This window comes from Octopus bimaculoides, chromosome 2 (assembly GCF_046866305.1).
Source record: "Octopus bimaculoides isolate indiv1 chromosome 2, ASM4686630v1, whole genome shotgun sequence".
NCBI lineage: Eukaryota > Metazoa > Mollusca > Cephalopoda > Octopoda > Octopodidae > Octopus > Octopus bimaculoides.
Window position 1 is genome coordinate 47990660 of NC_142929.1, and position 16701 is coordinate 48007360.

A 16701-nucleotide genomic window follows, 5' to 3' on the forward strand; every position below is an offset into this window, starting at 1 on the left:
CATTTATGTTTTATGTAATGTTTTTGATACCGAAAGACTTTCAAACTTTGTATACTTATCTATTTTGTGTTATAGAACAGAAAAAAATTTTTGTATTCGAATTTATTTCATGTAAAAAATTGTCTTATTTAGATAATTTCTACTAATCACTGACGTCTATTCAGTTGAAAACAGTTAGCGCTGTAACGGTGTATATCGTATTAATCCCCTAACCCTAACCCTAACCCTAACTAGACTGTTAACCGTAACCGTAACCCTAACCCTAACCCTAAAACTAACCCTAACTCTAGAATCCGAACTCTAAAATTGTTACACACATAGATACGCACAGCGTAATTTATCATATAAACAATATATGCGTATAAATTACGATTAAACCGGATGAAATATGTCACAGGGAATAACATTTTTATGACCGCCCAGCAGTAACTCTATTGAGCTGAATAAACGTCAGTGATTGGTTGAAATTACAGAAATACGACAACTTTAACATGGAATAACTTGCGATGTACATTTTTTTGTTAAGAAGACTAAGAGTAAAAGATGTTTTATATGACACATTCTACCAGTGTCCCAAGTTTCAAAGTGTTTCGTTAGTGTTTCGTTAAGAAAATACTAGTGCCCCCGTTTTGAAATAGATCCCTTATTTTATTGACCCTGACAATGCCTGACCAAGACAATGCCTGATTAATTCAAAACAATGTTAATAGAAAAGAGTTATAATACAATTTAATCTGTGTGCTAAAGGATAAAATATTCTGTGTAATGTAGCAGTATAATTAATTTATTACATATAAATTTTAGCAACAAAATCTTATATGGATCCCAAAGGGCCATGTGGACTTCAGTTGAGAACAACTGAACTAGACACTTCTAACCAGTACCTCACAGCATGACCCAATGACCAAAACAGGATTTTGACCAGCTGTATCAACCTAATTTTTCTTTTACTTCTCTGCATGAGTTAATATTCTTTTGTATTAGGGACACTCCTTAACACTGACCCATTACAAACACTTCTATTCTCTCCCACCACCTTCTGCTCTACACCAAATAGTCTCAGTTTACCTCAACACTATCTCTCCCCACCTGACCACCATGTCACCACACAATACATGTCATTATTTTCTGTCTTTACATTCTGAGTTCAAATTCCCTTGAGGTCCACTTTCCCTTTCATCCTTTTGGAGTGGATAAATTAAGTACCAGTTTTGTACTGAATTCCAGCTAATCAACTGGCCCCCTCCCCCCAAATTCCAGGCCTTGTGCCAAGAGTAGAAAAGAATACATGTCATTATTTTATTCACTGACCAACCACCTCCACCAGATCACAGCTATAAAGTTACCCTCCCACTTCTGTGATTTACCTTTTTATCTTTTATCTTTTGCTTGTTTCAGTCATTAGACTGTGGCCATGCTGTGGCGCTGCCAGTTATATATTTATAATAATATATGATATGATATATATATGTATGTATGTATGTATGTATGTATGTATGTATGTATGTAATACAAATAATAAATGAGTATATGCATATATACGTACATATATGTACATACCTACATCTCTACCTGTATATATAGATGCATATCTGGGTACAGGATGTTGCAAACAAAACAGACAAAATGAGGAACAGAGTACAGAAAACATACAGGCCACATAGAGAACATTTCCTTCATCAGCTGTCACCATTCTAACACTGGCGTTTCGAAGAGTTAGGGCAGTATGTATGTATGTATGTATGTATGTATGTATGTATGTATGTATGTATGTATGTATGTATGTATGTGTGTGTGTATGTGTGTGTGTATGTATGTATGTATGTATGTATGTGATATATAAGGTTTATAAGGCGGCGAGCTGGCAGAAATGTTAGCATGCTGGGTGAAATGCTTTGCCGTATTTTGTATGTCTTTATGTTCTGAGTTCAAATTCCGCCAAGGTTGACTTTGCCTTTCGTCCTTTCGGGGTTGATAAATTAAGTAGCAGATGCATACTGGGTCAATCTAATCGACTGCCCCCCCCCCCACAAAAAAATTTGGGGCCTTGTGCCTAGTGTAGAAAAAGGATATATAAAGTTCATAATTCTGGGTTCAGTCCCCTGCATAGCATTTTGAACAAGTGTCTTCTACTATAGACTCAGGCGTGTGTGTGTGTGTGTGTGTGCATGTGTGTGTATATTATATATACAGGGTGCAATGGGTAAATTGTTGCAGTTTTATAGTTTAAATTTTGCGCATGCGAATTGTTTGATTTTGATTTTGTTAACTACAGAGTATAGTAGGGTCAGTTGGACACTGTAGTGAGAAAAACAGCACCAGACGCAATTCACTACCAGAAATTTGGAAACGATATGCTATACTGCTTGGCATTTATGCTTGAAACTCCAATACGAACATTTCACAGTGTTTGAGTGTCTATCTGAGGACATGTACCAAGAATGATAAAAATCAAACATCCAGTCAACATCATGATGTTTGCAGTGATCATTAGTGATGGCGATGTTATGCCTACATTCATCTTCCCACACGATCTCAGACTCAACATAGGGGCCTACATCAAGTGCCTGGAAGAGGTAGTACTGTCCTGGGTCAAGAGGGTGGCTGTTGGAAGACCCTGTGTCTGGCAACAGGACTCTGTACCATGCCACACAAGCAGGAGAACCCAGTCATGGCTGTCAGACAATTTCCTGCGACCACATCACTCCTAACATCTGGCTACCTAACTCCCCAGACTGCAACCCCCTTGATTATTATGTGTGGGGCACAGTTGAGTGAGAGACCAACAAAACTCTTTGTAACACCAAAGATGAAATGAAGGCAAGGATTATGGCAGCATTCACCAACTTGAACAAGGAGACTGTCAAGAAGAGTTGTAGAAGATTCCGAAGTCATCTGGAGGACATGGTTGAAGCCGATGGATTTTATTTCAAGATATTTTTATGTAATTTTGATAAATATATCTGTTAAAATGAGATGTCAGTGTTATTTTCATTTTTGTGTAATTTAGATGACAGTTTATTCACCGTATACACACACACACACACACACACACTCACACACACACACACACACACACACACACACACACACACACACACACACACACACACACACACACACACACACACACACACAGGTATAGAGTCTACAGATGAGATCCAGAGATTCTTAATATAGAAAATGCTTAGTAGCACTCAAATGATTTGAACTTACACTCTGAAACCTTTACTGAGGACCAAGTCCACTGGGTAAAGAGTGGCTATATGAGGAATCCACATGAGTAGATATGGAGGCAATGATGTAAATAAACAAATAAAACTGCTTGGGTTAGTTATAGAAAATATATATACATATATACATATAAATAGAGAGAAAGCAAAGACTGAAAACTTTTAGATGATGAATATTCAAGTGTAAATATATAGATATTTATACAAGGTTATCACCTGTTCTAATATGCTTGGGACATATCCAAACCTGTAGGAAAGCCACCTGATGTTTTTTTGTCATGGAGAAAATTTCTTGATGAACACAATGATGTAAATACATCAAAATCAGCCTGCAGTGCCACATACCCACACTGAGATACAAGCATATATTAACAAAGCAAACTTACACAGAGTACAAAAGTCCAACAGCTGTTTCTGGAAGCTCAGAGTTACTTCATAGTGTTGGAAGGTGTAGTTCACCCAAAATATGCAACCAGTAATAGAAATAAATAAATATTGGTTAAATCCAGCTTCCGTCTTCAGGATGGAGAGATAAAAATCCTGATTGAACAATGAAGCATGGGTGTCTGGTCTGGGTTTTATTCACATTGGTCCTTCGCTAGCTGAAATATCTCATCTGTGTATGCCGCAACTACAGATGATAGCAACGGTTCACTAACTGAACTGGTTGATCCTGGCTGTTGACAGTTTGTTGCCTGTTCATCCTCTAGTAATATTCACTATTGACTCTATAAGTTCATCATCATTGTCGCCATCATCATCATTTAACGTTTGCCTTCTATGCTGGCATGGGTTGGCTGGATGCTCTTCCTAACACCACACACCCCGCAGAATGAACTGAGTGCTTTTTACATGGCACCAGCACAAGCGAGGTCAGTTTTGACATGGTTTTTACAGCTGGATACCCTTCCAAATGCCAACCTCTTTACAGTGTGAGCTGGATGCTTTTTACATAGCACCAGCACTGGTAGTGTCACCAAGTACAAGTTCATCTGTCAAAATAGTTCACAGCTACCATGCTGCAATGCATGATTTCAACTTATCCTAGTTTGGGTTATTATATCTTATTTAACCCATAGCTGGGATCCTGACAGGTGCTATGACTCTGGGTCAAAATAGAACTGGGAACAAGCAGTGCCTAAGAGGTGATTCCACACCCCTCAAAATCCTGGAATTCCTGAATCAGGACCCCTCAACCAAACGCAGTTTAAAGTCATATTAAGGACCTCACTACTGGATGCTGATTAAAGTCATGCCCTGGTTCATGTGCTAGAAGCATGTAAAAAGGTAAATACTCCCTTTAGTCATGAATAACCAAGAGATTGCACCTAGAAAGTTCACCTCCTAGACAAAAGTCCAGGCAAAATTGTTTATGGAAGACCAGCAGTGCCCATGCATACCTGCCTCCCCTCTTCATGCCACAGATGTTATCCGAGGGAAAGGCAACGGCTGATACAGCTTGGCACCAGTGACATCACAACTCATTTCTACAGCTGAGTGAACTGGGTAAATGTGAAATAAAGTGCTTTGCTCCTGAACACAACACACAGCCCCATCCCGGAATCGAACTCACTAATTCATGATTGTGAGCCCAACTCTCTAACCACTGAGCCATGCACTTTCATACCAGCCACATCCAGCCTAAATAATCTGCCCGTTTTATGTTCAAACCAACCAGATGTTGCCTCCCACACCTACCCTACAAGGTCCTTCTAAAAATAAGTAATCATATCATGAAAATCGCAAAGTTACAAGATAATGCATGATTAATTCAAAGCAATGTGAAAAATAAGCATTACATTTGAGAGAGTAATCTGAATGCTAAAGGGTTAACCATTAATATAGATTGTTTCCTTGTGTTAGGCCTCTGTTGAAGCATGTTTACATTGTCTATGTTCATAAAATCACTCCAAATCATTTCTGATACATCTATGTTGTGGATGAATGAAACCTGCAGGCTGGAAGTCAAGGTGTTATAAAGAGTAGTACCACAGGCATGTCTCTGCTTAGAAACAACAGGAAGCAGATGGCTAATGCATAGAAAATAGATTGTGGTAGACACAGTCAAATTTTGGGATAAACCATAGATGAAAATATTTGTAGTCTTACTTTGAAAGAATTTATAGTTACAATCCCTAGAGAGAGTATGCAGTTCAACACACTATACAATATCCTGATTTTTATCTATTGTGACGCACTTGACTTCAGTGTTGTCAGTAGTCAGAAGCCTGCTTACTATCTTCTAGGCTGCTTGTATATTGTATATCACTCAGTATCCTGAATAGGTGAATAGGTCAAACAAGTGTGTGTGTGTGTGTAACTAGTATAAAAAACTAAGATATATGTATATATGTCTGCACACACACACACACACACACACACACACACACACACACACACACACATACACACACACACAAGTAAAGTTAATCACCACATGTGTTCCAGCCACATTGATTAACTTTACTTGTTAGTATAATTACTACTCTCATCTCTTACTGAGATTTTTACAGTTTTCTTGGAGGTGGCCCCATTGGCCACCACTACCTGACTTCTATCTTTTAGAAAGTCATGTAGCAATTCTCCGAGTTTTCCAAATATGCCAAGATTTCGGAGCTTGTGGCAAATCATGCCATGGTCAACTTTGTCGAAGGCTTTTGTAAAGTTGAGGTATATCACGTCCACATTTGAGTTGTTAAGCAGCTGCTTTAACACTCAGTCATAATGCTGCAGGAGCTCTATCAGGCAGCTTCTACCTGGTCAAAAGCCAAGCTGGGTGTCAGTCAGCAAGTCATTCTCTTCAAGGAATGCAATTAATTTCTTTCGGACCATTCATTCCATGACTTTGCTGACGTGTGAGGTAAGAGAGATAGGCCTATAGTTTTTAGCAACTGCTCTTCTTCCTTCTTTATGGATAGGGCATATCATTCCCTCCTTTAATTTGCCTGAGAACTTAACATTTGTGAGGAAGCTCTGAAAAAATAGCTACAAGGAGTCATTTGCATGACTTGATTGCTGGGAATCCATCAGGGCCAGCGATCTGAGTTTGCATCTATATCATCTATTGCTAGCATTACATCCTTTCTTTTACTGACCCATAAACACACTAACACTGGTTGTCAAGTTGTAGTGGGGGACAAACACAGGCATACACACAAGCAAAGACATACATACACATATACACAAACAAATTAACCCTTTTGATACCAACCTCTCTGAAAATCTTTGGTTCTATGTCACAAACTTACTGTTTTAAAGTGATCTAAATTATAATCTAATATCAAAATTGTATGTTAATTTTTTCCAGATACCAGCTTCATAATGAGAAAGTTATTTTACTAAATTTTTTGTTATTCTGAAAATTATTTGAAACAAAAGCATTATATGTCAACAGAAATATGGTAACAAAAGGGTTAAGAGTATATAGAATATGTTGGTCTTATTAATATTCAGTCTGTATGGATATCGGCATTGTAAATAAGTATACTTGGATGATGTTATGCATAAAAAACTAACAAGATTGCATAAGCAGAATTTGGTTCTGTTACAAAGCAAATGTGCATGTGTGCAAAACAGTCATGCACAGTTATTGTCTGTCAGTTATCTGTTATGGGCGAATCCTGAAAACCCCACACATGACTGAAGATGGACCAACCGATTACAATAAATAAGAACTGAGTGAGCTGTCAGGGGAGTAGTTAACGGGTGTTAGTTTGATTGTATTGGATTACTGTGTTAGATTGATGTGTGTTGCTTTAACAGTCAGTAGTTGAACAGTGGATACCAAGCATTGTACTTATGTTTGAGTATGGAGTGCATTCTGTGTTAACATATATTTTCTGTGATAGGTTATTTTTAGATAAATACAACCAACTATTTATTTGTGTAATACCATTTTACACGAGATGTGTATACCCATGCCATAGTGTTGTCTCTTATCCTAATGTCCTTTAGATACTGCTGTTAAAAGTGATTCAAAAAGCCTCAATTAATCTATTTGTTCTGGTCATTTATCATTGTTATGATATCTGTGGTACCAGAACTTTGCTAGACTCCATTCACAATGATGGGATTGTTTCAGCTAAATGACTGTTATTTAATTAATTTATTTAAATGCAACAAGTGCAGTTATAAAGTATTTGCATGCAACATACAACTTAAGTACAGGTCAAAAGTTGAAACTAAAGTATCATGAACAGAAAGGAGTGAGACTTGTCTTCTGCAGCAACTTATATACTTATATATGTCACAACTTAGGTAAGAGTATATATGGCACTAAGTGTATAGATAGTGCTTGAAAAAGTCACTCTCCATTGTCTTTTTTATTCAATCCACAATCAGCAGAAATCTGTTCTTTAAAATGTAGTAGTTGGAACATATTGTAGTTTCTCAATAACATTTGATTGAACTACAATATTACTGTCTATGTTAGTAGGTGAAATTATTGATAAAGTGCATTGTATTTCAGGTTCACTAAACTCAGCTGATTTAGCACTTGCTTTTGTCTTCAAGAATTGTATTATTTGTTGTATTTTCGGCAGATCAGTAGCCATATGATATGTTTCTTGATCTTTCATTTCTTCATGCAGCTTTGGACGAGACCTTTTTGTGATTTTTGTATAGAAAGAAAAGGTCACTGTCAAGGCCACTTTCTAATGTTTTCAATCCATCCAATAATACTGCCATAATGTGAGGGTACATAGCTTAGTGGTTAGGCTGTTTGACTCATGATCATAATGCATTTGGGTTCAATTCCTGGAATGGGTGGCATGTTGTCTCTTTGGGCAAAGCACTTTATTTCTTAATGGTTCAGTCTACCCAGTTGAAAATGAGTACTAGTGGAATGTTTGTGTAGCTCTCTCTCCCTCCAGCTGTAATATATTGAATGTGCCATGGTGTAAAAGAATGGAGAATGAAAAAGGTGTCCAATCTTGTTTAAGTGATTACATTAGACACTTTAAATAATTAGCAGCAGTATGGTAAATCTTAGTGGAGGTGCAATGGCCCAGTGGTTAGGGCAGCGGACTCACGGTCATAAGATCGCGGTTTCGATTTCCAGACCGGGTGTTGTGAGTGTTTATTGAGCAAAAACACCTAAAGCTCCACGAGGCTCCAGCAGGGGATGGTGGCGAACCCTGCTGTAGTCTTTCACCACAACTTTCTCTCACTCTTACTTCCTGTTTCTGTTGTGCCTGTAATTCAAACGGCCAGCCTTGTCACACTGTGTCACGCTGAATATCCCCGAGAACTACGTTAAGGGTACACATGTCTGTGGAGTGCTCAGCCACTTGCATGTTAATTTCACGAGCAAGCTGTTCCGTTGATCGGATCAACTGGAACCCTCGACGTCATAAGCGACGGAGTGCCAACAACAACAACGGTATATCTTAACAAACTACACACATTTGCAGATGGCAGTTGGCTCCCTTTTAACTACCACAATCCAATTTTACCAGCCTTTTAGCATTCTTATAAGAGAAATGTATGAAAAAATATATCTGCAATTGAAATCAATTATTGTTTGTTCATTGAAAAATATTGATCTGACAAAATTAGGATAACCTCCAATAAATTAATTAAACAGCTTATAGAATAAAGGTATTTAGAGATCAATAAGCACTAAATGTGAGCCATAGCTATTGTTCACAGTCATCTTCAATGTTAACAATTAATAACCACAAATCGAAGTAAATAATCAATTGATAATGACATTTATAAGAAAATGACAGTCAATAAAATAGGTCAGATGTGTTTCAATTAATTTGAAATAATGAAGAATTTATTAAAATAACTTTGTCATTATAAAGTTGGTATTTAGAATATATATTAACACGAAAATTTCAATGGAAGGTTTTAATTTAGATCCCTAAGAATAGTGAATTTGTATCATTGAACTAGGGCCAGTATCAGATGGTTTGATATCGAAAGGTTTAACTCAGTGGCTTTGATTTTCCCCTCGTGTGCAAAATTCCTTACGTTTCTAAAACATGCTTACACACAAACACACACACACACACACACACACACACATACACGCATGCATGCACACCCACACACATGTATATATACATATACAAGTGGACAAATGAAAGAAAGTGAAACTTAACACATACGGTAGGAGTTACATATATTTTTTAAATAACTGTTTGATTCAACCCTATATGAATAAAAATTTGGGGGCATGAAGAATGGACCCATCAATTCAGAAAGCAGGAGAAAAGTCTTCTCCTGCTAGCTGATGAGATAGGTCTGTCCTACATGCCCACAAAATTTTAAGTTATATGGAACTGAGTGAAAATGTTATTAATATATGTGTGTGTATATATATATATATATATATATATATATATATATATATATATATATATATATAGATCGCTAGCCACTACACATTCTTTTTTTCTCTCCTTGTTTCTCTCCATGTTTCTCTCCTTGTTTCTTTCCGTGTTCCTTTCTGTGGAAGAGCGTAGGCTTGAAATGTTAAAGACTTCTTCACTTCCTGAGCATTAAACTAATACATCTGTTTGTTTTCTACGCCACCTGTCTTTGTCTTGTTTTTTTTAAAATTCTCCCTATATATATATATATATATATATATATATATATATATATATACACACACACACACACACATATATATATGTATGTGTGTGTGGCAGCTTTCGTCCTAATTTTGGGACTGCCATGTTGGCTTGGCGATAACTATTAATTTCCAGTACCGCTGCCGTAGTCTCCTTTAGAGAGACTTAGAAATATTAATAACTCTATTTCTGAAAACCAGTGGATAGATTCCACTGAAATTAGATAAATAACCTTCGAACAGATAGTCAGCAGCGCCGCCTGGCTAGGGCTTGGCTGCTCTGCATTGACAAGGGGCAACACCCTGAAACTAGTCTGCAGATGCCAAACCAGCAGGGGGACACTGCTGACCTCCCTTGTTCGAAGGTTATAAAGGACACAAGTTTCGTGTGTCACATAGCTAGCTAGAGGCGATGGCTTCTTGGAGCTAATTCACGGCAGCTTTCGTCCTAATTTTGGGACTGCCATGTTGGCTTGGCAATAACTATATATATATATATATATATATATATATATATATATATGGTTGTAACTAGCATTCAACGAACACATCGACATTTGCACCAATAACAAACAACCCAGCTTCAGAATTTTTCCCCTCTATCAATTCAGGGACGATACAACCTGTAGTCAGCGCATTAGTAAAGAGTCATTCTTTATCACAAAATATGAACCCCTTTTGAATACATCCACAACAGATGACACTGTCACCAAGGCCTTAGAATAACACCCATGCAAATATTAGAAATGATATATTCAAAATAGTCACTTCACATGAATTTATTCTGAACATTTCTAATCACTAACTACTATTACAACCACAACAGGCCACTTTCAGGTCATATGACCATTTAAGAGGATTCCACCAACATCCTGCTTCTGCCATATCACTCCCTCATTCTTCTTCTTCTTCTCTGCCGCCGCTGCCGCTGCCGCTGCCGCTGCCGCTGCCGCTGCCGCTGCCGCTGCCGCTGCCGCTGCCGCTGCCGCTGCTGCCGCTGCCGCCGCTGCCGCCGCTGCCGCCGCTGCCGCCGCTGCCGCCGCTGCCGCTGCTGCCGCTGCTGCCGCTGCTGCCGTTGCTGCCGCTGCTGCCGCTGCTGCCGCTGCTGCCGCTGCTGCCGCTGCTGCCGCTGCTGCCGCTGCCGCTACCGCTGCCGCTGCCGCTGCCGCTACCGCTGCCGCTACCGCTGCCACTGCCGCTGCTGCCGCTGCTGCCGCTGCTGCCGCTGCTGCCGCTGCTGCCGCTGCTGCCGCTGCTGCCGCTGCTGCCGCTGCTGCCGCTGCTGCCGCTGCTGCCGCTGCTGCCGCTGCTGCCGCTTACGCTGCCGCCGTCGCCATCGCTGCCGCTGCTTCTGCTGCCGTCGCCACTACTGCTGTTTAAACAATCAAAGACAAGAATTCATATTAAACTAGCTGCTGCTAACTACCTAGAACCCACAGGAGTAAAAAAGAGAGACAGCGACAGACACAAAAAAGGAAAATGTCCCTTGCATTTGAAATCTATGGAAATATTTTGAAAAAACATTTCATTTAATTTTTCCACAATTTAATTGTTTTTCATGCTTTACTCTAAGTTGAAAAAGTCACAAAGACTGAGACTGGTACTACAACGTTCATGATAAAATTATTTTACCTCTCTTCCTTCAGGGGAACCGCTCACGGCATCCAACGATATCAGAGATCTGGGTGTAATTGTTGACAACAATCTCAATTGGAGTGCCCACATCAACAATAAGGTCAATATAGCTCGTAGGATGAGCTCCTGGATCTTAAGAACCTCCCGGTCCATCATTCCACTTTTCTCCTCCTTTGTACGGCCACACCTCAAATACTGCTGCCCCTTGTGGTCTCCCCATACAAAACAAAACAACTCGAGGATTGAATCACCCCAGAGGGCACTCACCAAACAAATTGAAGGCATCACTGATCTTGATTACTGGGACCACCTTAAAGCCTTGAAGCTCTACTCTCTCCAGTGCTGCCGTAAGTGGTACATCATTTGTACGATGTGGAAAATATACCGCCAGCATTGCCCAAACGACCTGAACATTAGTTTCAAGGTTCATCCAAGGCTGGGACCACGAGCCATATGTCCCCTGCCCAATTCAGGATCACAACATATAGGTACATTGCAGGCTGTTCTGTTGACTGAATCAACTGGAACCCTTGTCATTGTAACTGATAGAATGCCATATATATATAAATATCAATTTATAAATATCGTACCGAGTTATGCTACACAGACTCAATGTGTTCTCCTGTAATATTCTTCTGTTACCACCTTTCCTGATGTTTTTCTCAAGAATGGTAATAGTTATTAAATTGATCTAACTAAATTATAATTATAATTAATTTAATGTTTTCCATGTTTTTTTACATGCTGGTGTTATTATTTTAAATGATTGTATGCATATGGATTAAAAATTTGATAAATTTTTTAAAATCTTCTCTTCTCAATTTTTAATTTTTAATTGTTAGTTGAGTTTACATTGAATTATATCCTATAAATGCTCATAACACATTTTATACTTGTTAAATTTTCATATTTTTAAAAATAGATACTTGCACTAGTAAGCTACAATTTTAATATAAAGAATCTTTATTAGAAATCTAACTTTTAGGACCCCCCCCCCCACAAAGTAAAAATGAACTTAACTTTTCTCACATATATTTATATATATATTTATATTTATAGAGAGGTTATTTGCCTCTGGCCATTTGAGTCTGATAAGTCACTTATGTAGCTAAGTGCTTTAGAGGTACAAAACCAACGGTCACTCTCTGACCTCATAAATGTGTGTGTGCATGTATGTGTGTGTGTGTGTGTGTATTATTCCCAGTATGATACTTACATTTGGTGTTGAGGCTCCAGTTTGGGAGTTCCAGAATTGTAGGGAGCATGTAGTCACTCCTTAATTACCATTCTCCCAGGTCTGTTCTGACCCAGAATGGTAGTACCTGTCAGAGCCTCATCTATGAGTTAAAAGAGATTTTCCAGGAGTAGAGGAGGCCTTTGTTATTTCTCACAAAGCCATAGGGAAGGCAGCTGTTCTAAGAAAAAGGTACTCTTACATAAAACTTGCAGTCAAAGTATAGTACCAGTAATCTTGCAATGCTTGTCATTAGAACCTACTATAGCAACCCAAGAGAGTGACAAAAGTGTTTGTTTCAGGCAAAAATAAGTGATGCTATTTTGTGATAGGCTGGTGTTCTATCCAGTGGGGAATATATACACCCTAGAATCTGGGAAACTGACCTTATGAACCTATAGCTCGAGAAGTACTTTTGAGCCCTTTTGATGAGTGTGTGCGTATATGTGTTTCTATCTATCTATCTATCTATCTGTCTGTCTGTCTGTCTGTCTGCCTGTATGTCTGCCTGTCTGTCTGTCTATCTATCTATTTATCTATCTATCTATCTATGTGTGCATGTGGGCACATATATATATTTATATATATATGTTTATAGGTATATAATACAAATAATATGTGAGTATATGCATATATACGTACATGTATGTACATACCTACATCTTACATGTATAAATAGCTGCATATCTGGTACAGGACGTCACAAAAAAACTTGGACAAAATGAAAAACAGAACATAAACAGAGCACAGAAAACAAACAGGCCTCATAGAGAATATTTCCTTCATCAGCTAAGAATTTGGGCATATATATATATATATATATATATATATATGTATATGTGTATATATATATAAATAAACACACACACACACACATGTATAAGTATCTATGTATATATCAATATATCATCTATTAATGAATTTTATATATGATAGTCGTTAAATATTTTACATGATTGAATTGGTGTTTTGTTGTGAACTCAAGCAATAGACTTATTGCATTTGTTTTGCCTGTAATCCCATTTCATTATACTTTTATCCTAGCAATAAAATCATTTAATCTTCAGTTATTCTTCTTTTAATACTAGTTGGCTTTGTTGGAAACACGTTTTGTCTCTCTCGTTATATGCAGAAGACGTTTATGTACAAGATGCGTCAACAGCCCCACTCAGCCAAAGATCTGGTTTCCAGGATGTTGACTGTATTGCTGTTGGGGATAATAAAGATTTCTAACATAAGCATAAAGTCACAAATTTATAGGTACAGTCATCATTGTTGTCGTCATCGTCATCATCATCATGATCATGATCATGTCCATCATCGTCATCATCATCTTCATTATCAGCTTCTAATATCTGTATTCCATTCTGGCATGGGTTGGATGGTTTGACAGGAGCTGGTCAGCTGGAGAGCTGTTCAGGCTCCAATTGTCTGTTTTTGCATGGTTTCTACAGCCGGATGCCCTTCCTAATGTTAGTCACTTTACAGAGTGTGCTGGGTGGTTTTTATGTCCTACCAGCATGGGTACTTTTATGTGGTACCAGCATGGGTGCATTTAACATGGCACCGGCATGTATGCATTTTACATAGCATTGCTACAATTGCATTTTATGTGACACTGGCATGAGTATAATTGATTTAAGATACAATGAGTGTCTTACTTGAAAATATTATTATAAGTCTTAAATATTGCTCTAGGAGTTAAAACTATATTGTTGGCCAGGTACATATATTATACTATAGTTAAGAGTATAATAGCAAAGTATTTTACTCTTTATCTGAAATCTAGTGATATTACTAGTAGTTGTGGTAATGGAAACTTTATAGACTAATAGATGCAGGCATGGCTGTGAAGAGAAAATATTTACTTTGAAACCAGGGCCAAGTGGTTTTGGGTTCAATTCCGCAGCGTGAGACTTTGGGTAAGTGTCTTCTACAATATATGTGTGTGCGAGAAGACATAATAGTGGTGCATTAGTTTTTGGATAGCATGGGACAGGCTTACTCCTAGTCTTCATTATCATCAGTATCATCGTTTAACATCCGCTTTCCATGCTGGCATGGGTTGGATGGTTTGACATGGAGCTGGTTAGCAGGGAGCTGTCCAAATTCCGATTGCCTGTTTTGGCTTAGTTTTTGGATGCCCTTCTTAACACCAACACTTAGTTTCTAGATGTCCTTCCTTACACCAACACTTTAACAGAGTGTGCTGGTTGCTTTTTACAAGTCACTGTAAAACTATTGCACAGTCTGATTGTATGCAGTATTAAATTGTTACTTTATTTTACTAAAATTTTGCAATCCTTACTGTGTAAAATGACATTAAGTGATAAAGAAGTTAAAAGAAGGCATATGAAATTAGGACTAATTGATAAAGTAGAACAAGGCTTTATGTTTGTGATATTTACAGGGTTAAAAGACAGACCATTTCTGAGAAATGTAAATCAAAGCTAAATAGCAACAGTTTTCATTAAAATGCAGTGTCAACAGCATTAAAAATGACCCTAAACTCTGTAGTAGAAACCACATGAAAAGTTGTGCTAGATAAAAGCTTAAAAGAAGCTGTATATCAGTAGCATGTTCATCAGAGGTCTAACAACGTTTATGTACGAAATCTTGCTGTGTGGTAAGTAGCTTGCTTACCAACCACATGGTTCCGGGTTCAGTCCTACTGCATGGCATCTTGGGCAAGTGTCTTCTACTATAGCCTCGGGCCGACCAAAGCCTTGCGAGTGGATTTGGTAGACGGAAACTGAAAGAAGCCCGTCGTATATATATGTATATATATATGTGTATATATATGTGTGTTTGTGTGTCTGTGTTTGTCCCCCTAGCATTGCTTGACAACCAATGCTGGTGTGTTTATGTCCCCGTCACTTAGCGGTTCGGCAAAAGAGATTAATAGAATAAGCACCAGGCTTCCAAAGAAAAGGTCCCGGGGTCGATTTGCTCGACTAAAGGCGGTGCTCCAGCATGGCTACAGTCAAATGACTGAAGCAAGTAAAAGAGTAAAAGAGTATATAAAGTTTAGAAATGGTTTTTTTTAAAGGTAAGGCAAGTAATAAGTGGCTGTGGCCCTTTTGACAGAAAAAGCCTAGGCATTGTAAAGACAAAAACCTTTAGGGAGTCTTTAAATGCAGATATTTAAACAAGTTGAGAGATTTAGAAAATTTATGAATGAATTTTTTGGTGTTGAGGGTTTTATTTTATTATAGATTTACCATGCTGATGAAACTGGCCTTTTCTATCATACTCTTCTTGAAAATACCTTAGTCTGCAAACATGAACAAGGCACTCCTGGTCACAAATTAACCCTTTCACTGTGAAATTAAATTTCATGGTTATTCTAGTAATAATGTTAAATATCTACTGAAAAATAGAATTAGTTCTTTCTGTAGGTCACATTGCCTCAATACACTTGACATATCTCAATAAAAAATAGTATCAAATATGATAGATTTGTATATAAAACTGTTTTATGGGTAATGAAATTTTGAGTGGATATATCTGATTTCTGCAGTCAATGGATTAAATAAGGAGTGGCTTATGTCTGGAATCCAATGTGGAAGGGAAATTTAAAAAAGCCCTTATATGCTTAAAGATGTAATAAATCAGTTACAAGTAATATACACCAGCTCAAAGAATGTATTCTCTATTTCATGGATTTTTCTCTGGGTGTTTTTTTTTTTTAATCATTTTGTCCTAGAAATGAGATACTTCCAGACAAATTTTTCAGAAGACTTCTTGTAATGTTAAAGCATTGTTAGTTTTTGACAATACCCTTGCTTACATGAACACTGAGAAGTTAGTAGAGATGGCAGAATTGATAAATTTTTTTTTTTTGCCTCTTAGCACATGTATTCAGCAAATGTATTAAAGATTAATTGTTGCCTGCAAGAGGCTGTGTGAGAATATTTTTATGGAAGAAATGATGGTAGCATTTGGAGGATGAAGAGGACGAAGAAAATACAAAAGATAGTGGGGAGATACAAGACACTCCAGAATCTAAGCGCCTACAA

At 37.8% G+C, this 16701-nt stretch overlaps 1 protein-coding gene across 4 annotated transcripts in view; it reads left to right on the forward strand.

Moving 5' to 3' along the window:
- The window catches only part of LOC149137048 (uncharacterized), a 162670-nt gene that overhangs the window by 20512 nt on the left and 125457 nt on the right, over nt 1-16701 (forward strand). Inside the window, exon 2 of one of the 4 annotated variants that reach the window (XM_089339580.1) lies at nt 11460-12192. The exons of the other annotated variants lie outside the window; for them this stretch is intronic. Within the exon in view, the coding sequence (XP_089195706.1) occupies nt 11460-12076 (617 nt within the window). The 3' untranslated portion in view covers nt 12077-12192. Of the gene's footprint in view, nt 1-11459; nt 12193-16701 lie in introns of those variants that run through there. 4 annotated transcript variants of the gene reach the window in all.